At 39.5% G+C, this 22,258-nt stretch overlaps 3 protein-coding genes across 4 annotated transcripts; 1 reads left to right on the forward strand and 2 right to left on the reverse strand.

The window, feature by feature from the left end:
* Window positions 1–74: 74 nt before the first annotated feature.
* LOC114432164 (brain and acute leukemia cytoplasmic protein) lies at window positions 75–2,171 on the reverse strand. 2 transcript variants are annotated; one of them, XM_028400002.1, is made up of 3 exons: window positions 1,867–2,171; window positions 1,554–1,698; window positions 75–905 (listed from the first exon to the last, which is right to left on the reverse strand). In XM_028400002.1, the coding sequence occupies exons 1-3, from the start codon at window positions 2,003–2,005 to the stop codon at window positions 674–676; spliced, it is 516 nt and encodes a 171-aa protein (XP_028255803.1). In that variant the 5' UTR covers window positions 2,006–2,171; the 3' UTR covers window positions 75–673. The 2 variants fall into 2 exon arrangements, with proteins under 2 accessions (XP_028255803.1, XP_028255804.1); XM_028400003.1 differs by having other exon boundaries at window positions 660–905; window positions 1,574–1,698.
* Window positions 2,172–2,882: 711 nt separating this feature from the next.
* atp6v1c1b (ATPase H+ transporting V1 subunit C1b) lies at window positions 2,883–8,600 on the reverse strand. Its single transcript, XM_028400801.1, has 13 exons — window positions 8,416–8,600; window positions 7,463–7,642; window positions 7,315–7,382; window positions 7,144–7,229; window positions 6,938–7,032; window positions 6,747–6,838; window positions 6,491–6,589; window positions 6,347–6,415; window positions 5,348–5,440; window positions 4,863–4,956; window positions 4,494–4,591; window positions 4,279–4,402; window positions 2,883–3,765 (listed from the first exon to the last, which is right to left on the reverse strand). The coding sequence occupies exons 2-13, from the start codon at window positions 7,592–7,594 to the stop codon at window positions 3,667–3,669; spliced, it is 1,149 nt and encodes a 382-aa protein (XP_028256602.1). The 5' UTR covers window positions 7,595–7,642; window positions 8,416–8,600; the 3' UTR covers window positions 2,883–3,666.
* Window positions 8,601–13,677: 5,077 nt separating this feature from the next.
* azin1b (antizyme inhibitor 1b) lies at window positions 13,678–19,492 on the forward strand. The gene is made up of 11 exons (XM_028399184.1): window positions 13,678–13,870; window positions 14,673–14,816; window positions 14,931–15,129; window positions 15,319–15,492; window positions 15,708–15,880; window positions 15,975–16,188; window positions 16,276–16,350; window positions 16,482–16,647; window positions 16,848–16,957; window positions 17,822–18,039; window positions 18,140–19,492. Exons 3-11 carry the CDS (start codon window positions 15,028–15,030, stop codon window positions 18,213–18,215), a joined length of 1,308 nt encoding a protein of 435 aa, XP_028254985.1. The 5' UTR covers window positions 13,678–13,870; window positions 14,673–14,816; window positions 14,931–15,027; the 3' UTR covers window positions 18,216–19,492.
* Window positions 19,493–22,258: the final 2,766 nt, after the last annotated feature.

The raw sequence follows: 22,258 nt of genomic DNA on the forward strand, positions 1-22,258 counted from the left end.
AAGCTGCAAAAATGGCTTGTTACAACACAACACAACAACTAAACATAATATAAATGAAAAGAGAATATACATAATAACTGAACAAAGATTAAAAAAACAAACTTTCAAAGTCAACACAGGAGCAGTTTGGATCTAGATGAGTTGTAGGCACATGCGGGTGTGTTTGTTTCTTTATCTTGCAAAGGCTGGAAAAGACAGTCTTTAGCCTTCACGCTTCCTCCCAAATCTCAATGTTTAAACAGCACTTCAGGTTGTCTTAAATGAAAATCACTTACAGCATTGACTGAGGTTAAACAGCATCAGTATTGGTTCCCATATTATTGTTTTCCATTCACAACAAAAGGAGTATATTTGCACAAAGAACTGAAGCAAACTCTTTAGGAAGGCCCCACACAGAACACATCTTATGTGCAGATTGTGATTATCATGTGCATATGGGACTTTTTTTTTAATATTGGCTGAACACAGTGAACCATTCCCTGACTGGCACCATAAGCATGAGGAAAAAAAGCATGGTGGAGAGTGTGAACACCGTTTGTCAGCCACTCTCTTTGTCACACATGCATTTGCGATGGCACAACAAAGATGCAGCATCCAGATGTCTTTGGATGGAGACGTATGCAGGCGCTTTATGTTGTAAATCACTGCGATCAGCGGCCAGGATTCTCCAAAGTCACGAGCAAACATCACCCACACACATCTGCAAATCACCGTCTCTTGTTCTGGTTACTGCTTGCTGCTCCGACTGTCTTCCTCTACACAAGAGCCTGGGCTTTCCTTCATCTTTCATCACACGCGTTTCCAGGTTCAGGATCTCCACTACTGTTGACGCTGACGGGCTGCCCATCCTTAGACAGAGCACCGGCATCCTTTGACGCTCTTCTTTTTGAGTCACGAGGGGTCGGCTGTTGGAAGAAGAATGTAAGATTTGTACAGAATGTAAGACATTTTCTGATGACTTCTATTTTCCAAAGAAATGGAGGCCTACAACAGACAGCTACAGGAGGAAACAAGAAGACTCAGCTTCAGAAGAGGAGTGCTCAGTGATGATGTCATACTACTTTTCTCACAGATAAAGGAGCTTTGTTCCCAGCATTCTGATGGACCTCTATTAAAAAGGGATTCATACGCTCCTCTATGTGCTGGACTAAGTGTGTGGAGGAGAAAGATGCAAACTTATCAATCACCTCATTTAGTGTCAATCAGGAAAACAAGGACTTTCAGGTTATCCTATAGGGACACATTTGCAGATGTCTTCTTCCATAACAATGCATTGAGCTCTGTCAGTCCCAATGGCTGTCAGCCAGGCTGCAAGTTACTGTCAAGCCGTCTCAGCTCCATACACATGTACAACAACCTTGACTATATGCATTGTTTTGTTTTAATGTTACATATTATGGCAAATTTACTTTCAAATTCCAGAATATGCAAAAGCATCCAGACAGAAGAGGAGCACTGTGAGTGGAATAAGGGCTGTGTCATGCTGCAGACTCAACTCCTGACACTCCACAGAGGCTGTTTCTTTGTTATTTAGGAGTCAGACATGCCAGTACCTGCTACCAGTGACACCTACATCACTCAAGGAGTGCCTGGCTCTCCTCTGGTGGTTGGAGCCACTGTTGGAGAGGGCCTGCTTCCCACACTGAGTGCCTGTGTTCACCATCCTTTTCTCCTTCATATTTGGCTCCAGAGATTTACCTTATAAGAAAACAGTTACTGATGCATCACAAAAACTAGTTTGTCAAACATGTAGTAGTCAGATATGGGGAGAGATAGTTGTGTTTTTTTTGCAGGACACCGCCAGGCTGTAATGTAATGTGACGTGTGCTCTTTAAAACAGACAAAAAGCATGATGGAGATTCTTACTGTTAGCCACTGGCAGAGGGGTCTCTACGTCCGTGTTCGTGAGCCACGTCGATTCTGTTTCTCTGGTCCAGCTTTCGTGGTACCTCGGCTCGATTATCGCGTCCGCCCGACTCCCTCCACAACCCATCGAGAAAATCATCCACGGCAGGTGTAGCTGAGGCTGACACGGACCACAAAAATAAAATAAAATAAAATAAAATAAAATAAAACGCCTCGGGTTATCTTAAACCACCCGCAGCATCTTTCCCGAGGTTTCTACTGCAGCTCCATCCGTGTTTCCGCGTCCATCACCACTCAGAGCTGCAGCTGGTGCAGCTCGCAGACAGCAGCTGACCAGCAGGAACACACACCGGAGCCAACTGCGTCATCCACAGAGGAGGGAGCTGTAGCTGCATGCAGACGGACCGCTGATTGGCTGAGAGGGAAAGCGACTCCTGCTACTGCCAGCATCATCATCACCATCATCATCATCATCATGTAAACATGCACCAATCTAAAGCACGTATGTTTTAAAAAACATACGTCCTGCTCTTTGATTTAATGTCACAAAAGTCTACAAAACTTTTTAATAAAGTATTTACAGCAACACACATTTATAAATAGTTACTGAATAATCAGTAAGAACCCATTAACCCATTACTCAGAGTTGGGTTGCCAGTTTGAGAGCAACATTTTTATGTGCAGAAATGTGCAATAATACAGTCATTGGTCTTCCCAAACCTAATAATACATGATATTATGCCAACATAATTGGCATAAATTCAGATAAATAAAATAAAATATGTATCCCTATGTATCATTTGTTTATTAATAACAATATTTGTTTTAAGTTTTCACAATTAGGCAAAGTATTTTATTTACAAAATGCAATTGGTGCCAAAAAATGACAGATAACTCTTAAATGTGCAGCTAATACACACTTACCAAGGATGCTGTAGACTGTAAGCAGTTGCTGTGTTGTTGTGGCTGCAGCTAAACTAAATAAAAAAATAAATAAAAATCCACAGCCATGTGTGTTTCACACAGATTTCACATGTTTATTTCCACATTTATTTTAAGTACGTGGTTCATTTGTCATGTATACTGACAATACAGTATTTGCACATATACCTATTATTATTATTTTTCTCAAACTCCGTATCATACAGAAATCACAGGAGCATACAATCAGCAAACATATTGCTTCTTTGTACAGAAAAAATGACCACTTTCAGTGTTTCACAGGATTATAACTTCAAGGAGAGAAATGATTGGTCAACATCTAACTTGTAAACAGGCATTCCAAACATGGAGCTAAAACCACATCACCTTCAAAAAATGAGCAAATAAAAACATATCCACTGATTTCAGAAGCTTAAAATAAATACCATATTTAACATACATTTATTTTTCTCCCCACTTCCACTCGCATATATACCTTTTATGTTACTTTAAATAAAGTAGGATTGGGGGGGGTATTTTACACATCATTTGATATGATAAAGGAATCATTTGGATGGGGGTGAACTGTACAGTAACAGGAAACGACAAAAAAAGAAGGCCCAAATTCAAAAGCTATGATCGGAGACCCGTGTACCTCCCAAATCTGATCTCACAGTCTGACAGTCACCTTCTGATTCCCAACAACCTCTTCAGTGTGGCTCAGGAATGTATCTGGATCATACAGTGGGGGGAAAAGACACACACACACAAACAAGGACAGAAAACAGGATGCCAGCGGAAATAAATTAAAGCTTGTGAATGTGAACTTGTCACACCAAAACACTACTACACATAATAATGAAGTTGATGGCAATGTATCTAGACTTTGAAGTCCAGAAGGTTGCAGTCAATCTTGTAGTAAACATATGGGTAGTACTCCTGCTGGCTCAGGTTCAGTCCTGGAATGTCCATGGATGCCTGCAGGCAGAAAACAGGGGTATATATATATATACAGCATTCTTATTTTGATGTTTTTTTTTTCTCCGCTTCATCCGATTTACTGTGGAATTTATTGGTAATTTAATTTACTTACTTCACTGAAGCTCCAACCAACAGTATGGGAGTTCAGCTTTACATGTGAGGTGATCACATGAGATCACATGAGGATTGCTCTCTCATGCACGATACTCTTCATAATGTAATGTGATGTGTGCCATTATTATTTTATTTGTATTTTCAAATATTATTATCATATAACATAAAACATCATCAGGACATTTTAATAGGATTAAAAAATTGACTTTTAACTGAAAGTGCACTTAAATAACATATTACACACTTTATTATGTAGACCTCTACCCTAATGTAATCCACTGCAACTGTTTTATGACACCCATAATGTTCAGTTACAGTGGCATGAATTGAATGATGATGTTTTAGTCGGCGATGGTGCCAACTCTTTGCCACTAAATGAGTGTCAATGAGACTCACATCGATGATTGCAGCACTGCTGTCCAGATGTTTGTACAGGTCATACAGCACCTCCCTCAGCTTCTTCATGTTCTTCTTGTTGGGCTGAAGCAGCATGGCCTGGAAGTTCACTGGCAGCCCATATCTATGAACCACAGGAGAGCCATAAACAAAGGTCAGGAGTAGAAGACAAAAACACATTAAAGAAATCATGTGAAGTTTGGTCTGAGTCTCACCTCAATACAGACTCCACAAACACACGCAGAGCTTTTATGTGAATCCATGCGATGAAGGCCTCACTGAAATTCACCTTCAGCCACCGTACCAAAGGCCCCTAGATTGACAGGTGCATCATCAATATGTGACAACATGGGTGCATGCATCTGCATCTTTAGTTTTTAACACAGCAACAGATTTACTGAAAGGATCACTAGACATCATTTAAGAAAATCCTCGGCGTGCTTTACACATGATATAAAACAAAAATTCCATCTCCACTGACCTCAAAACACACACCTTCTGTACAGTAAGTTCCCTCATCATCCTACTCCACTACTACTCTACATGCTCCGTAATAGTGTTTAGGGATCAAATATCAGACATACAAACTGTTTCTTCTTGTCAGTGGACAAACGTGTCATCTCTTCTTTGTCTGCCTTCATCTCCTCCTCATTGTACTGGAAATCACGCACTGTAAACCTGGGTCAGGACACACAGCAGAGAGCAGGCAATCAACTGTCAGATGTGCAAGAGCGTACTCAAGCACATGCTACACACCCAAACACATCCTGAAATGTGTTAAATATAACATACGCACACAGTGAGGTCTCACTGTCATGCTAATTTGAGAGACTGTCAAGAGGCAACACAATTGGGTCCCATTATACAACAGCAATGTACTTCAGTAAGCTCTCATTAGTACTATTTTTATACCTGTAGCAGATATACAAAAATATGATTCACAGGAAGCACAGAGAATAATAATAATTCAAAACATGTTAAATGGCTAAAAATGTAAAAGACGGTTAAAAGTGCGCTACAACAGCTGCACAGCTTGTGCTCACAAAGAAACAGAAGTGGAATAATTTACTTATTTTCTCTGGCCTTGTGCTTGAAGTCATCAACAGCCTTCCTGAAGAGGGTAACACTGAAGAGACCACTGTCGTTGTCTTCAAACAGCAGCCTGGAGAGGAGGACACAAAATGACAGATCAACAGCTGGATACACACAAAAGGTTACACACATTTTACATTCAGAAAAACATTAGATTCACATATCCTTGCAAAGCAAGTTTTTTACATCTACTTCTGTCTTGACTGTAAACAAATCTCTTTCATGGAGCAGCTTATAGTCAGCCAGTGAGGGAGCGAATTCTATTTTATAGTGTCTGATTCCCACCAATCCTCTTATAGTTCAGCATTGCCAAGACAGTGTGCAACTGGTCTTTGAATACTGTCAATGTCTACACTGAACTGAAGTCTTCGGAAACACTTGGAACCACCAGATGCTCCTTTATAGCAACATATTTACCCTTGAATTCGAACAGGCTGCTCAAATACATGGCATCCCTTGAATGCAAATAAATTCTCAGCCACACAGTCGCATGAGATTCAATGTGCAACTTTCAGAAAAATGTGCATTGAAAAAAACGCAGAAATCTAGAAGCAAACTATGGTTCTTGAGATTAAAAATACTCATTTTAAAAATATGTTTAAGTCTGTTTCCGTTGAGGATCACATGATGCTTCCTGATTCAAGGTCAGATCAGCAGCAAGTGCTCCACATCTGCTCCGGAAATAGGTTGCTAGGTTACCACATCACACTGAGCTTTGTCATTCCCAAAGCTAGAACATCACAACCTCACAAATCACCTGGCCACATCGACAAAAGGTCAATTGCTTTCTACAAGTCAACCACATGATGTTTTTTATTCTAATATGAGTCATTTGCCTTCGACAGGTCAACCATGAAATTTTTCCAATTTTAACGTCAAGCACCGAAGAGGACACATGAGCAGAAAAATAAGGAAAAATTGTTTTCCTTTCTTTCTCATAAAAATACCTGAATGTTGTCATTTAGTGGGGACTTACTTAGTGGACCGTGGCACAACCATTTCTGCCAGTGTTTCATATGTCTTTTGCCAGTCAGCGTAACTTGTCCTGATGGAGGAGAAAAGGAAATGAGATTCTGTATTTTAATTATCATGCTGGAAATAATAATGCAGAGGTACTTACTTTGGGACAACAACCAGCATTGTAATCAGATACTCTGAGTCCAGCACAAAGTCTTCTTTCTTCACTATGTCAGCCAGACTCCTGGTTAATAAGCTCCCCCTTAAGGAAGACAGTTTCACACAGATCAGACCCTCATCTTCAGAACAGAAAACAGACATTGCATACATATATAAAATAGCGTATACATTTTTTCATTTTGACAAAGAGGACAAGTTAAAACATACAGGAAGTGCAACACTTCTTCACGATTACTCACGCGTTCTTCCTCTCCAGATTCTGCAGGTTTCCCTTCAGATTGTTGTACGCTGAAGCTCTGGCCTTCAGGTCATTGTCTATCTGAGTGGCTTGCTAGAAACAGAGTAGTAATAATACTTCATTGGTAAAAAAAATCAATGACTTACAGTCTTTATAACAATATTTACAAATTAAAAAAAACACACAACAAACCTTGGAGATAATCTCAGAGATGTTTTTCAGTGACTGTTTGATTGGATATTTAGCCATATCCCACTGAAATCTGGTGATGTAGGTGACCAGGTCAACTGCAGCAAGCACAAATCAGATCAGTCATCAACTTTAATCATCTCCACTACTATTGGCTATGTATATTAAAATGTCTGATGAAAAGGTCTGATGCTATTAACATTGATTACCTCCATTGGCCAATAAGTTCTCCTGAACTTTGTCTCTGCTGTCTTCAAGAACGTCTGCCATGTACTGAGCAACCTTCTTCACAACACTGAACCCCAATGCACGAGAAACAAACACTGTAGTTAGCCAAACCAGTAAATGTGACATTCTTTCTTTATGATCACAATATTTACCTTTCCACAAAAGTGTCCAGTTTAGCCAATTCATCCGACAGTCCCACTAATACATCTAGTGTTCCAACCTAGAGACAGGAAATGTTAAAATTGAGTGTCCAACAATGCATTCCCTGTTATGGCTGTCAGACTGCTGTTTGTGTTTAACCTTGAGGTCAGGGATGTTAAACTTGTTGTTAGCGGAGAGATTGTTGGTGCGTGTAGTGGCCACCATCATCTTGTCCCAAGTCTGCTGGCATGTCTTATCCCCCGGAGCAGAGATCAACCAGAATTCTGTCATGGCTGCTGGCAGGAAGTTTGTCCACCGGCCTCAGGTGTCAGCAAGTCACTGACAGACGAGTACAGGGAAGTTAATGAATTGAGTTTTTTTCATGACAAGTTAAAGTAATACTTCTTCAAAGAACAACATAATGTGTCTGCCTCTGTTATTCCTTAACAATTCCTCATGGACTATTAAAGTATTTTTGATTTGTTAAGCATGATTTGATTATACAGAAACAGTGTCATCCTGCTATTTTTAAATCAACGATTCTACAAAAAACATTGCTATATTATAACTGAACATTGATATAGCTTACATGTTAATGCATGAGTAAAATGTTAATAAAAGCACTGTTTTGATACTTTGTTTTGTGTTATGTCTGAGATCTCTCTTAGTACTTTTTCAATGTAGTTGATGCACTGTAAGAGAGACACAAGCGTTACTTCTACATAAGTCAAAGCCATATCATGAAGCTCTTTCTTCCCTTTCTGGTTCTGATTCATGTACTTCCTCATATTTCCCAGTGGTTACACTATGGGCACTGAACTACACAGGAGTGACTGATTACATCACAGACTGCTGATTGACAGTCATATGATCAGTTTCTTGCTATGCTAAGAGACAGCTAAATAGAACACCAGGAACACTGCAGGGCTGTTCTTTTATTTGTGGATTACTGTATAGTGCAAAAAAACAAACACAACAAATTAATAAACAGTGACAGGCAGCATAATATTCCTGGTTCACATATGGTTAAATTCAGTGTTAGCTTGCAGCTTGTTTATCACAGCTGCCTCACGCCGTCACGACATCGATAATCGGTGCATTTCTATACTTACCGATGAATTTAACGGCTTCAGCGTTTGATCCACACGGCTTATTTCAATGAAATAGTCGCAGCTTCCCATACATAGCGCAGATAATAGCAGGTTTACGTTTCAGAGGTCCTTCAGCAGAGCATCTCACAGTCAGCTGATCAAGGTAGCAGTTCTGCGTCTGCGCAAAGGCTGCGACGCACTGCTGCTGTCACGTGATCTACAAATCCTCGTGAGGTTCAATGTCTGATTGATATAATTAACAAATACAACTTAATCAGTGCCTTTTGATATACCTGAAAATTTTTAACCATAACTGTAAAATAGCTATATGTATACGCTATTTTAAAAGCTCAAAATCTTTTAAAATAGCGTTTCTCTCTTCTGCTACCATACACGAAAGAATGGGTTCATCTCTTTAACTACATTTTGATACAACCACTGAACGCAACATGTGCATTATGGCGATTTAGCAGGTATATCTTTAACTTGGAAAAGTTAGCTAACAAAATACAACAGCTAACCATAATATATCATTTTAGCTAGACTAACACATCCATGTTTTGTGTTTATTTTTTTAATCGCACGTAAAGGCAGCATGCGTGTTTTTGTGGTAAAATCGCGTTTGCTTCTATTAGACCTCTTTTGGTACCATGTGATTACTACATTTAGCAGTTAGCTGTTACTGCCTGTAGGTGGCAGCGAAGTAAACTGTAAAGTATACTGTACATACGGGTCGTTCAACTATTTGTGGTGCTTTTTGTCGCCTTGTCAGTTACCCTGAACATGGATTGATATCATTCTAACACCTAAAAATGAGTTTCACATGGCTAAAGATTGCAATGCATTTTCCTCCCACATCATATTTAATGTAACTTGATACCTCTGGCACAAGAATTTCCTTCGGGATTAATAAAGTTTTATCTTATCTTATCTTATATTTAGAAGTGCTGGATGATATCTAATTTGGTAGAAGTGCAAATATACAAAATAAATCACTCACATTGATCTCATGGATCATTAGTAACACCTTTAGTTTAATTACTATAAAATCTTATGTGGCCTGTTGTAAACATAATACTGATCATACATTTTGCAGTGTATATTATTCTTTGTTCTGTACTAATTTTTTACACCCTCTGATGTAACATCCCCTCAAGTCAACTTGCTGAACTCTTCAATAAAAAGGTGGGTAGAGTAGCCAAATTTTTTACTCAAGTAAGAGTATAGTTACTTTAAAATAATTTTACTCAAGTAAAAGTAAAAAGTAGACCTCCAAATATTTACTCAAGTAAGAGTAAAAAAGTACTGAGTAAATGTGGGAGTAACATCATACTTATTCCTTGTATTGATTTATGGTAATCAGACAAAAGTAAAATAAACTAGAAAAGGGCATTTCCTGAAGAAAATGCAAGTTTGATTGCTGCAGCTGAAGCATTGCTTTGAATGCTAAAGTGAAGGATTGCTCTGAATTGATGGAGAATCTGCAACCTGAATTTAATTTGCTGAAACACGGTTAAGAATTTAGAAAGATGAAGCTCTTATTTTGAAAAGTAGAAAATGTTGTAATATTATGAAGATATGAAAAAGAAACAGCTGAAGACAAGAACAGTATAAAGTCACTGACATTAAAGAATAGCCTGTGAATATACCATATGAAAGGTCTGAGGCTAGAATAATACCATAATCAAAAAGAAGCACAGGCTGTGTGATTTGACTGTGGAAAAGTAGTATACAGCTGAAGGATGATATATAAGACAGATATAATGCTTATAATCTGATAAAGACTACAAATATGGCTGCTTTGTAAGCTTCTTGTGTGTCAGCCTGTCACCATGGAAACAGCCCTGCCTGCCTGCCTGTACCCATGACAACCTGAATGTTTATCAACTGTATCAGCTCTCACTGTTCACCTCCTAATGCATTTCCAATGTAAAAACACCCTCTAAAGAACTTCTGGTTTTGTCCAAACCGAAGCCTTCAGACAAAAAATATGGACACCATGATCAGAAGAAGTTGCTCTACAACACAGTATAATTTTTATGTCTATGATGTCAAAGATGTGGAGATGGTGGCGAGTTAGAAAATATGGCTTTCAAAAAATTATAGTTTTTCAAATATTAAGCAATTTCTGTGTCATTTTTAACATGGGAGTCTATGAGAGAGCCCTTCAACGAGGGTCATCTGCCAAATGTATCTCCTCCTACATATTTCCAGCTACAGACTCCATTACAGTCTTAAAACGGTCATTAGATGCTGCTCTATCAAACTTATATTTAGTATTTTCTAATTCCGAATGGTTTCTGCACGCCAGGCTCTTAAAGTTGGAGTGGTTTTTGAGGTCTCCTCTGCTGTTACCATGGTGATAGGCTGACACACAGAGGCATACAAAGATCTGAATTGCTGGAGTTGCAGATTCTCCTGCAATTTAGAGCAATCCTTCACATAAGCATTCAAAGCAATGCTTCAGCTGCAGCAATCAAACTTGCATTTTCTTCAGGAAATGCCCTTTTCTAGTTAAAAGAATGAACTGGAGAAGCTGCCTCTGATCTTTATTTAAGGATTCCACAGCAAGATAGGAAAACATTACAACAGCGAAGTCTCCTCCAGCAGACGTTGGAAAGAATTCTACTCAGTCGAGAATCTGTGATACGTTTAGTCATTGTGCTCCTTACGATCAAACTAAGGGCTGGACGAACGTAATGCAGGTTGATTTGCACACATTCTTTTAACTTGAAATAATCACTGATGTGACTTTTCTGAACTTATGTGTCCTGTTTCATTTTAATGTTGATATACACTGCTTTGTGACCTTAAGATAAGAACGTTTGAAGGACAAAGTTACTTTAAATGTTTGCTGCATTATTATTTTGAAGCAGTTTGTGCATTGTGCATCTGTTAACCCATATTTCAAACATGGCTGGTTGGTGCCTAATCACTACTTACCAGCTTAACCTGTTAGAATGAAGTAGTTAACTTGACTGATGATTTGTCGGTATCATTTTAGAACAATGTGGCGATTTAGAGTCAAAAACATGTAAGTGCAATTGTCATCAATTAATTGTCAAATTAATCGTTATCAGCTAAATGCCACAATTAATCGTGATTAATCGCCCAACCCTAGTTTATCACCACTGTTTCTGCATCTGTTCTTGTCGAAAGAAGGTCTTCTGTTGCGAACAGTTTGTGTGTGCATGCAAGTTGCAGCATGGGTACGTTTAATTGGTCATACGGAGCCTGTGGTCTAGTTTGATTGGTGGAACATTGTCAGGTGGTGACAGCTCCCCAGTGGGAAGTATTCTTCCGCTGCTTCACTTGGCTGAGGCAGAAAGATGCATGCAACAAGTAGCGAGTCCACGTTTGGCCAATGTAGTAGAGTAAGAGTAGTGTTATTTGCTCACAAATGTACTCAAGTAAAAGTAAAAAGTGTCAGACATTTAAATTACTCATATGAGTAACTTTTTGGAAAAAAATTACTCAAGTAAAAGTAACGGAGTAAATGTAGCGTGTTACTACCCACCTCTGCTCTTCATATTGGAAATGTTTTATTATTTCGGATTTGAGGGCTGCTGAGAGGATGTCAGATTGATCATGCATACTGTTGTTTGTTTATATCTGTTACTTCTGGCTACAAATTGAACTTCCTTCCAGAGGACAGTACAGGCATTTTACTGAACGTAGCGGAACTGAAGCGCAAAATCTAATTTACCCCTGTCCTCATGGAAACGGATGTGAACCTTGGAGCAAATACTTTTTAATTAACATGTCTAAATAGCACAAATAGATTTAGAAGCCAGTTAGAATTTTGTTGAAGTGAGAAATATATGGGTACATTTGATTAGCGACTGTTGTGTAATGTACCTCAGGGCTTTTAGCATGACTGCACAACATAAATCCAAACATTTGTCCTGCCACTTAACTCCCTTAACACAGCAGAGTAAGCAACTTTTAGCAATTACATTCTGGCATATGTAGGCCATGCTGTTTTGGTTTGTGCATTGTCCATTGAAGTGACTGTCGTAAAAAAACAAAGATAGGAGCTATGGGACCGTCAGAAAGCTACAGAAATACAAGTCATAAGACCAAGGTGGCTGCAGGCTCAGTGACTCAGTGCTGAACTGAACTCCACGCTTAATGAAATAAATTGCTAAATTAATTTCTTCCCATTGAGCTGGAGTGAACTCAACATTCGTTTATCACAGCTGAAATCAGGCTAAGAGTGAAAGTGGCTCAGGCACTAATCAACAAAATATTCAATAAGCTCTTGATTCTTAATCCTGCAAACACATTCCATGACACAAAAACAGAAACACTCAGAATGTCAACACATAAACTATTTGGTTTTTTTCTTTTCTGTGTTCTGTAACATTATTTTAAAACAAAGTCCCCTCAGTAAAAACTAAAGGAAAAGCTGTAATAACATCTAACAAAGGGTTTAGTGCCGGACATAAAATTAATTTTAAAACGCTCATTAGAATAACAAAGAGACTGAACATCATGGCTGTATATTATGACAGAGGCATCAGTGACAATAACAGGGCCATGATTTTGCAGTGTCAGACTGACTTGGATTAATGCCTATAGTTGTTCAAAGCAAGATTGAGCAAGAACTGCAAAAATAGGACACTCTGAGCTCATTACCCACTGTTAGCCAGTTACCCAGTTACTATATTTTCCCACACAATTTGTATTTTTTTGCGAAATGCACCTAAATATAGGTTCTCCAAACAACTTTTCCAAACAAAGTAAATAACCTGAAATGGCTTTCAAACAGGGCAAAGTTTCAGCCACACCTTCATATTTGCAGTAGGCTACAATATTGTTTGATGAACTTTGGAAAATCAATAAAATCCAACACATAAGTGGGTCATACAGTTGTGGACTTGTTTTTGAAAAGTATGATGAAATATCTTTTCTTAATGACTGATGTCATCTTGTCGAAAGTATAATTTTCCATGATTAGGCTATTTTTAACATGTGTCTGGACTTTGTTGCAGTGAGTTCATGTTCTATGCATAAATTACCGCAGCCGCAGTTGTGTAATAACAAATAGATGTGTACTGTCCCATGAAAACAGAGCAGTGGAGGTCTTAAGCTGATTGACTGAGTGGCCATGTACGGAAAGTTTATGGTTATGTAACCTGAATAAACATCCCCAGTCTACCGCGGCCTGTATAATGTTCGGAAATACATATTTGGTACGATCTCAAAAATGCCGAGCGCTCATTGGTGGAACTGAACATTAGGCCCCGCCTCCGGGCCGTTGATTACCTTTTCCTCTTCCCTCCTCTCGCTTCCAGTAGTTCTCCACCCACCAGCCGAAAGAGAAGACACACTACTGGACAGACGCGCGTTTCTCATCTAAACATATGGCAGAAACAGCCCCCTTTCTTTCTTATATCGTTGTGCCCACTACTCTTTAAAAATTCCGCCGAAAAAGAGAAGACGATTTTCCAAAACCTTCTGGCCGTTATCTCACGTAAGTAAAGCGAAATACTTCGGTTGAGTTCCTTGGATTCGGCAGGCGGACCTAACATGGCGGGCTAGTCTTTCTGCCTTCTTGCCACACATGACAGAACGATTCATTGAAATCCGTTTGTTTGATATGTCTCTATGACGAATTTAAAGGTAGTAATCAGATGTAAGTCTGTCTTAAACCCACAGTGTTGTGTTTTTTGTGAGTGTTGAGGTTTGTTTAGTGGCCTATTTATAAAATACGGTGCTAAGCTTCTTCCATCGATGGACAGTCGGCAGTAAGCGCTACGTTAGCGGCTCTCCGGCTGCCATGTATAATAACAGCAGGGCTATTTTCCAGTATGGCGTTTCTTAGTAACAACGCAGCTACAAATTAATGTCTTAACTGTACGAGTAGTGATATTTGTGTGGTAGAGATGGTATTTCTTTGCGTTTGTGACGTATTGCAATAATATCCCATTTGTCAACTTGTGACACTGTTTTCCCTTTTACGACGCATGCGCGATTGTTATTCCGGCAGTAATCGCACAATGTGCAGTAATGTGATAAGTACACTGCTGACAGGGGTAATAATGCTGTAAAACTATTTACTGCTTATGTGATTTATACAAACAAACCATGTAAACAAACTTAAGTTGCTTAATGTACTGATTGTGTATGTACTACCTACAGCTAATATGAATCAATAGACAAACTTCAGTAAAACAGCCTGACTGTATTTCTGTTTTGATAAGCACATATAAGATGCATTGCTTTTGTTGTGTCACCCTGCGTTGGATCTAATGTTATGTATGTTTGTACCTCAGGGCTCCCCTGTCTCTGCACAGGTGTATGAGCGCTACCCAGAGGGCCTAGGGGCGGCTCTTTACCGGGAGCACTTCGACTTCAACGCTGAGCCACCTTGGGATCCTAGCTGATAGCGGGACAGGTCCACCTCCTGACTTGTCCATGTTAGTAAAACTTCTTTTTTTACACACTAATATGTAATGCTCACACAAGACTGTTACAAAGTCCTGTGTAGATAGACTGTGTTAATAATATTTTTTCTCCTTTTCTTTACCCAGTTTGTTGCATACCGGCAGGACCCCATTGGCTCAGTCGTGACCCCTTGACTTGTTTATCTGTTCTTTATGATTGTCGGATTAGCGGAATACGGTTGAGATGAAAGGACTTGCTGACAAACCCTGCTACATCATTGAGCTCCTGGAGGGAGGAGTGACACTGGAAGATGTCATTGATGGACACATCTGTGAACAGGCACTGGTCAGTCCAGTTTTTTAGGCCTTTTAATTGCTATCTGATTTCCAAAATGTCTCACAACACTCATTTGTCAGTGCTTTTATCTTGCTTAGTGCATGCCATTCTCGTTCTCATCAATGAAGTCAGGGAATCTGAAGATTGTCAGAAGCCTTAATTTAGTTTGATTTTTCACTACATCCCTCACTTCACCAGGTGGAGAAGAGTGCATTTGTAGTGGGTGACCTTGGCGCTCTGATGCGGCAGCATCTGCTATGGCAGAGCGTAGTGCCTCAGCTGCAGCCCTACTACCCAGTCAAATGCAACAGCAGCCCTGCCGTCATCGAGGTGCTGGCTTCATTGGGGCTGGGCTTCATTTGCACAGACAAGGTAAAAATCAAATTCAGGATTATTTTTTTAACCACACAGTGCTTCGTCCTGTTATGAAATCACCGAATATATTTTTAGGGCAATTACATTACAAGCACTTAATTGATTGCTAGCCAGCCGGTGACTTATCTCAGTGACTTATGCAACACACAAAAAGTGTTTTTAATTAATTTTAAACTTGATTTCTCTTACCCTGTGTCTCCCCTTGCATCCAGGCTGAAGTGAGCCTGGTGCTAGAGCATGGTGTGCCACCAGAAAACATCATTCTCTCAAGTGTATTCAAGCAACTGGCGCTCATCAAGTATGCTGCTAAGAACAACATCCAGCATCTTGTTTGTGAAAATGAGGCAGAGTTGTCCAAGATTGCCCGCCTGCACCCAAATGCAAAGTAAGGGATCAGTTGGAAGTGCAGTATTGTTTTTTGGGCTTTGTGTCAAATACTTTCAAGTGACCTTAGTTGATGTTAATTTTTTGTATTGTAGATTGCTGCTGCAGTTGACCACTGAGGCCCATGCAGCCGAGACCAGCATGGCCTTTGGCTCCTCACTGAAGAGCTGTCGACACCTGCTGGAGACAGCCAAGGAGCTTAATGTCCAGGTGGTAGGGGTTACCTTCCACATCCCCAGCTCCTGCCAAGACCTGCAACAGGCCTACACCCATGCATTGTCAGATGCGAGCTGCGTGTTTGACATGGGGGTGGGTACTGCTAGAAAAACGTATTATCAATTAGAAATGATAGAATCTTTACAAAGATCATGCTAACTGTTTCCTGTTTATCTTCAGGTGGATTTGGGATTCAGCATGAACATCCTGGACATTGGTGGAGGATTTACTGGCTCAGAGTTTCAGCTCAAACAGGTAAGGTAAACGTTTTAAGTAAGGAATATTTCAATACAACACAAGTACAAGTACAGCCACCTTTTAAAATTTCACTCTCTTATGAAAATGGCATGTTGTAGCTAATCGGAATCCATATTTGATGTATGCAGGTTGAGTCTGCAATCAGGCCGCTGCTCGATGCTTACTTCCCCCAACTGTCCGGTGTGCAAGTGTTGGCCCAGCCTGGCAGCTTCTATGTGACCTCAGCTTTCAACCTAGCTGTTAACGTAATTGGCAAGAAAGTAGTGATACCGAACTGGGACAGTCTAGTTCAAGGTGAGTTGCTTCTCTCAGAAGTTCTTTTTGTCTGTTGGTCTACTTAAAACTGACGGTTTTGTTTAAGTATGAACAGAGCAATATGTAAAATTCTACAGGGGGCAGAAAGGATTGTTTGGGTTTTTTTGTAAACATACCTGTTAGGTCATATTGCACTGTGTTCTATATTTTTGTCATGGATACCAAATGTATTTACACAGGTGAAAACAATGAGGATACCGAGTTCCTGTACTACATGAATGAGGGTGTTTATGGTCCATTCAGCCGCAAGCTGCTGGGAAACTCCATTGCTGCCCCGTCAGTGCACAAGGTTAGTAGGCCTCCACCCAAGAGACTCAACCCCATTCAGCACGGAATAAAGCATGTGATGGTAGCTCTAGTTGAATAGGGTAAAAAGGGGCCGTGCATTATAAGCATTTATGTATTCTGGTTCAGAATTGGTTCAGATAGTTAACTGTGTTGACCCACATAAAGAGTGTGCATTGGTTTTGGATTCGTCATACAAAGCTAAGGAATTTAACCCTTTCTCACAGTATCTGGTTTTGGGCCATGCTGATCGAATTTTAGATACCTTTGTTTACATGCCTTTTTAATGCTTCTTAACTGTAGGGTAGTGTACATTGATGCCCGTTTGTTAGCCAGCCCAAATGATGAACAAACCAAATCTCTTCCATAAACTATATGAAGAGTGTAACTTTGTTTGAGTAACTTTAAAGCTAATAGTAAGTACTTACATGATTTGCATAACAGCTGAAATTCACCCCTCCAGGCCCTCTGCAAGTCATGTCACTCTCTAAAACACAAATTATCTGGGATTAATAACGGAAACATACCACACATGCACTTGAACATTGTCTAGTTTATCACTGGTTTGTAATTGCTGACCTGTTGATCACATCAATGCAAAACCAGACTGGTACGAAGACATGATGTCATAACATTGCTCACACTGCAGTGACCCATATAGCTTGTATAAACAACAGAGATTAGACTGTAGAAGCTTTTATCTTTCATCAGTGTAAATATACGGATAGATCTTGTTTGTGTTTGCTTTTCACATTCAGAATGTGCTTTTGCATGTGCATTAGATATGTTATTAACTGTGATAAATCAATTCTGGACGAACATAACAGATAACACTTACCCCGCTCTCTCTCTCTCTCTCTCTCTCCAGCGTGTATTGTGTGCTGAGGAGGCCATGTATCCCAGCAGCCTGTGGGGTCCATCATTGGACGAGTTGGACCAGGTGGTGGAGCGCTGCCTGCTGCCAGAGCTCAGTGTGGGAGACTGGCTTCTCTTCTCCAACATGGGGGTGTGTGGCCTGGAGGAGTTCAGCTGTCTGTCCAGTTCTGCCCAGCTGCCCGTCTACTACACTGTCTCCACCTCTGACTGGTTAGTGTGGACTGAGTTATCATGTATAGGTTAACTCCTAACACAAAAACATATGAGATATAAAATGGGACATGATTATAACTGTTTGTGTTTTCCACAGGTACGAAATGCAGGAGGCTGGTGTGGCACTGGATAGTGCCATGAAGAACTTCTCCATTCTCCAGTACAGTGCGTAACTATCTTCGGCTGCTGTCGCAGTTTGTATCCTACTTACCTCTGCTTTCACCATGTGAGAAGAGAGGTCCGCGTGAAATTTGGTCAAGGGGCTAAACATGGTCAACATTCCAACTATCTTGGAAAACGCAGTGTCCTATTATTTCTTCCAGATAGCAGTTGGTAACAGGTGGTTGTTTGATACCTCACTTGTCTAAAATTCACCTGGAAGATCATCTTCATTTTGCTCCTCTCTCTGAAGGACTCAAAGAATTGTCAGTTAAATGAACTCTAGGCCAAGCTCAAATGACATAATGCAACAAAATGGATGACTCAATGGAGATGGGACCCCCAACATGTTTGGGGTGGATTGTTTCCTAAATTAAATTCAGTTTACAAATTGTACAATTGATTTAAATCAGTTCGATTAAATGTTCTGTTGTGTAAACCCTGTGATTTTTTTGTTTTTTTTGTTTCAAAGAATCAGTGTCTCATGTGGATTCTGTACTTCAGACCCCTCACTTTGCAGCGTTTAAATGAAATTATGACAATTATGATGTAACCTATTTCTTTATTGCAGTTCACCTCAATGAATTTTTATTTATTGGAATCTGATAGTACTGGGGCATATTTAAAGCTCCATCTTTAAGTGTGTTTTGCCCAGGTATTATGCTGTGGCCCATCTAACAGTGTTTTCCTGATATATTGATGTGTGTTTTTTTAACACTACATGGATTATGTGTGCTGTGATTGCCATTCGTGACCTCATTGGTTCCCCTTTACTCAAAAGGCATGATGGAAAGGCTGTGGGAGATTCTCTAAATTGGGGTTATGGCTTGACCCCCCCCTCCTTGCCTCTAACACAGAAGGGTTAATCTGGTTTAATGCACAAAATCCTTTGTAGGTTAAAAAAATACTGTGACTTTTAATATTGTGGCCCTGATTTGTCAGATCTTCATATTATTGTCTTTATCTAAACAGAAAGACATGCTAGTTGTACACAGACCTCTCTGAGACAGTGCAAATGATAAGTAACATGCCAGACTTTTCCTCACGCCTCTCTGAAGTTATGAGGGACATTATGCACAGTTTCTTGTACAGCTACGTGTTTAATATTAAAGATGACCTGACTCAACTGCAGTTTTTAAAGAATCCTGCCCTTGTGTGTTACAAGTGACTAATGTATTAATTACTTGCTTGTCTAAGGCACTAATGGACCATAGCCTGTTTTTTGACTGTAAATTGTGCTTGTTAAAGTAATGAAAGTGATTAATTTAATACATTTCTGACTGAAATCATACATCATGTGTCTGTGTAATCTTTGGGGCAGCGGGGTGGATCTGGCTATGCCAAGTGAGCATAAGTTTGGACTCTACATTCATTTTTAAACACATGAAGTTTGGGGTCATTTGGAAATGTCTTTATTTTTTAAATTAATTTAGTTTTTTTTTAATGAAGATAACAGTGAATCAGACATACAGTCTAGACATTGTTAATGTGGTAAATGACTATTCTAGTTGTAAAAGGCTGATTTTTAATGGAATATATACAAAGGTATACAGAGGTACTTTTTCAGCAACCATCACTCCTATGTTCTAATGATACATTGTGTTAAAAAGGCTAATTGATGATTAGAAAACTCCTGTGAAATGATGTTAGCACAGCTGTTATGTAGATCAGAGAAGCTATAGAACTGGCTTGGCGACCCCAAACTTTTGAGCGGTAGTGTAGAAATCTGAGATCAACAGGTGAAAATGGTTGAGGAAAAAGAGAGCTGCACATAAATGGAAATATTGGTCAAAATTGAATACACAATTGAACCAGATTTAGGGCTCTGTCAACAAGAGAACAGCAAAAAAAATGAATTCCAGATTTGTAATTTTTTTCATACCAAACAGTTTGGCCTTGATGGTATATTTGTCCTACTACATCAAAATACATTTGGATAGAATATTTAAAAACTACTAAAACTGAAAAAGAAGTCTTTAATTGGTGAAATTGTTTGCTGCTGTCAGGGTTCCTGCACAGCATGGAAAAGTAGACAGTTTGTTCTGTTTATTTATGCACAAGAGGAAATAAAAATGGAACATATGTTTATACAGTATAAACTGTAGCCCCTACTCTGTTTTCCCAATATGTGTTAACCTTTGTTCTAATTACAGTCAAATTATGATAGAGCTCAGACTCCAGTGCAGTCTTTGCACAGTTTTGCTGCTGTAGCCATTACTTTATGTGTTGATCCTGTAAATAATATAATTCAAGAAATATAGAGGTGAGCATTAGGATCAGGATGTGATGGTGGCCAGTAGGATAAAAAATGCCAGGGAAATTCCAAGATTGTGTGGAAACTACCTGACATGTCCTGTCAGTGTGTCCCTGATGAAGGCGCCCTCATCTGTTTGTGCGTTCTACCTTCAGCTCCTTCAATAAATGATGTGATGCAGCTTAATTATTCATATATTACCAGTGCTAGATATTGTAGCTGATTCTCTGTCCTTTGCAGAGCGGCGACACCACTAGGTTGTCGAGGAAAAATGGATGTATGTGTCTGCAGTGAAGTCATTTATTTCCTCTGCTTCTAAATAAATGGGAGCCACTGAAACGTCTCGAAGATGTAGCACGTAAGAAATTAGATATTTATTTATCTGAGAGGGACCATTAAAGCTCCTATTAAGTGCCTCGTTTTGATTTGCAGTGATGTTAATTAGATTAAAAGATGAATAGATTTGGAGAAGGTTCACATGTACAAGTCTCCATTGTGTTTAGAGTATTGATGAAATATTGCATGATAGTAGCAGTTAAAAACAAATACTGCTCACACACATGGCTTTGCAAGCTAAGAGTGTTATCACATGCAGGATAATTACATCTCTCAATTCACAGCCTGGTGTTTTACCTGAACGTGCAAAAATGGAATGGTTGACTGACTGACTGACTGATTATCACTTTTGAGGTGATGTCATTGAACTCGGTTGTTCCTCAGCAGTCTTACCTTTGAGACTGAACTGCTCTGCGTTGGTAAGAAATGTTGCAGTGTGATCCAGCCATTACTGTCTGTCCAGAACATGACATCCTCCTGGTCCGCTCTGCAACACTGCACAGAAATAAATAAATGTTAGCAACATATTAAATGAGGCTGTTGCACAATTGGACACCAATGGTACCATGATGACAGATGAGTAATGAGAGGTGTCAAATGAGAGGGCACCAGAGTATCCAGCAGGTGTTGGTGTGAATCAACTGTCTAAGGTTGTGGTCATTATTCCACCAATTTGCCATGAAGATGCTCCTTCTGACAGGATTCGTGGGGACGGTGTATATGTAAATATAAGTAGCACGATTCTGTGTCTTTTGATCATAAACTGTAGGATGGTGAAATGTGAAACGTGAGTAACATGGTAATTAGCATATTCAGCTTTTTTCAGCATAGATTATTTGTTACCCAGATTTCATAGCTAGCTCGTAACCAGTATACTCGAAAAGTCATTATTGGCATGATGCTAACACGGTCGCTTAGTTTAATTGTCGTTAAGGTCTGAGAACATAACATGTTATTTGCTAATGCTAATCGTTAGGTGGAAAAGCTTGGGTAAGATTGCTAACCCAAAAAGTTTTACTTTAAATCGACATAAAAATACACGTTACTAGGTGGACGTAGCTAGGGGCTTTATGCCTATCAAGTTGTTAAATGTTAAATACATAAAAGTTTGTTCTAAGCTAGCCAAAAGACATCTAACCCATCAATGTAGCTTTTCCTCCAGATAAAATGGTGGTCTAATGTAATTGGATAAAAAAAGTTGCATGATATGACGTCACAGCAAAAGGACCACCCATTTAGCTCATTTTCTCGACATCCTATTGGCTAGCATCAGTCATGTACCACGTGACTGTCAGTGGGGGTCTCCGTAGCCACGCCCCCTAACTAGCTATTTGTTGTAGAATAAGAAAAATCCACTTAGCAAGTGAGATATCACATGAAATGCAGAAACCGAACTGCAAAGAGACTCACCTGGACGCCATGGACCCATGCTGGCGGTCTTAGGGAATAAATAAAAAGTTATAGAGT

Source organism: Parambassis ranga, chromosome 2, assembly GCF_900634625.1.
Source record: "Parambassis ranga chromosome 2, fParRan2.1, whole genome shotgun sequence".
NCBI lineage: Eukaryota > Metazoa > Chordata > Actinopteri > Ambassidae > Parambassis > Parambassis ranga.

Bases quoted from the DNA above. Each gene is read 5' to 3' on its own strand.
- LOC114432164 (XM_028400002.1), bottom strand. From the start codon at position 2,005: ATGATTTTCTCGATGGGTTGTGGAGGGAGTCGGGCGGACGCGATAATC. The intron at 1,699-1,866 runs GTAAGAATCTCC...TTTTCTTATAAG, and splicing joins CCCTCTGCCAGTGGCTAACA to GTAAATCTCTGGAGCCAAAT. The intron at 906-1,553 runs GTACTGGCATGT...TTCTTCCAACAG, and splicing joins GTAGGTGTCACTGGTAGCAG to CCGACCCCTCGTGACTCAAA.
- atp6v1c1b (XM_028400801.1), bottom strand. From the start codon at position 7,594: ATGACAGAATTCTGGTTGATCTCTGCTCCGGGGGATAAGACATGCCAG. The intron at 7,230-7,314 runs GTAAATATTGTG...ATTGGGGTTCAG, and splicing joins CTGGACACTTTTGTGGAAAG to TGTTGTGAAGAAGGTTGCTC. The intron at 6,839-6,937 runs GTTTGTTGTGTG...CTCTGTTTCTAG, and splicing joins TCTCTGAGATTATCTCCAAG to CAAGCCACTCAGATAGACAA.
- azin1b (XM_028399184.1), top strand. From the start codon at position 15,028: ATGAAAGGACTTGCTGACAAACCCTGCTACATCATTGAGCTCCTGGAG. The intron at 16,648-16,847 runs GTGAGTTGCTTC...GTATTTACACAG, and splicing joins CTGGGACAGTCTAGTTCAAG to GTGAAAACAATGAGGATACC. The intron at 16,958-17,821 runs GTTAGTAGGCCT...CTCTCTCTCCAG, and splicing joins CTGCCCCGTCAGTGCACAAG to CGTGTATTGTGTGCTGAGGA.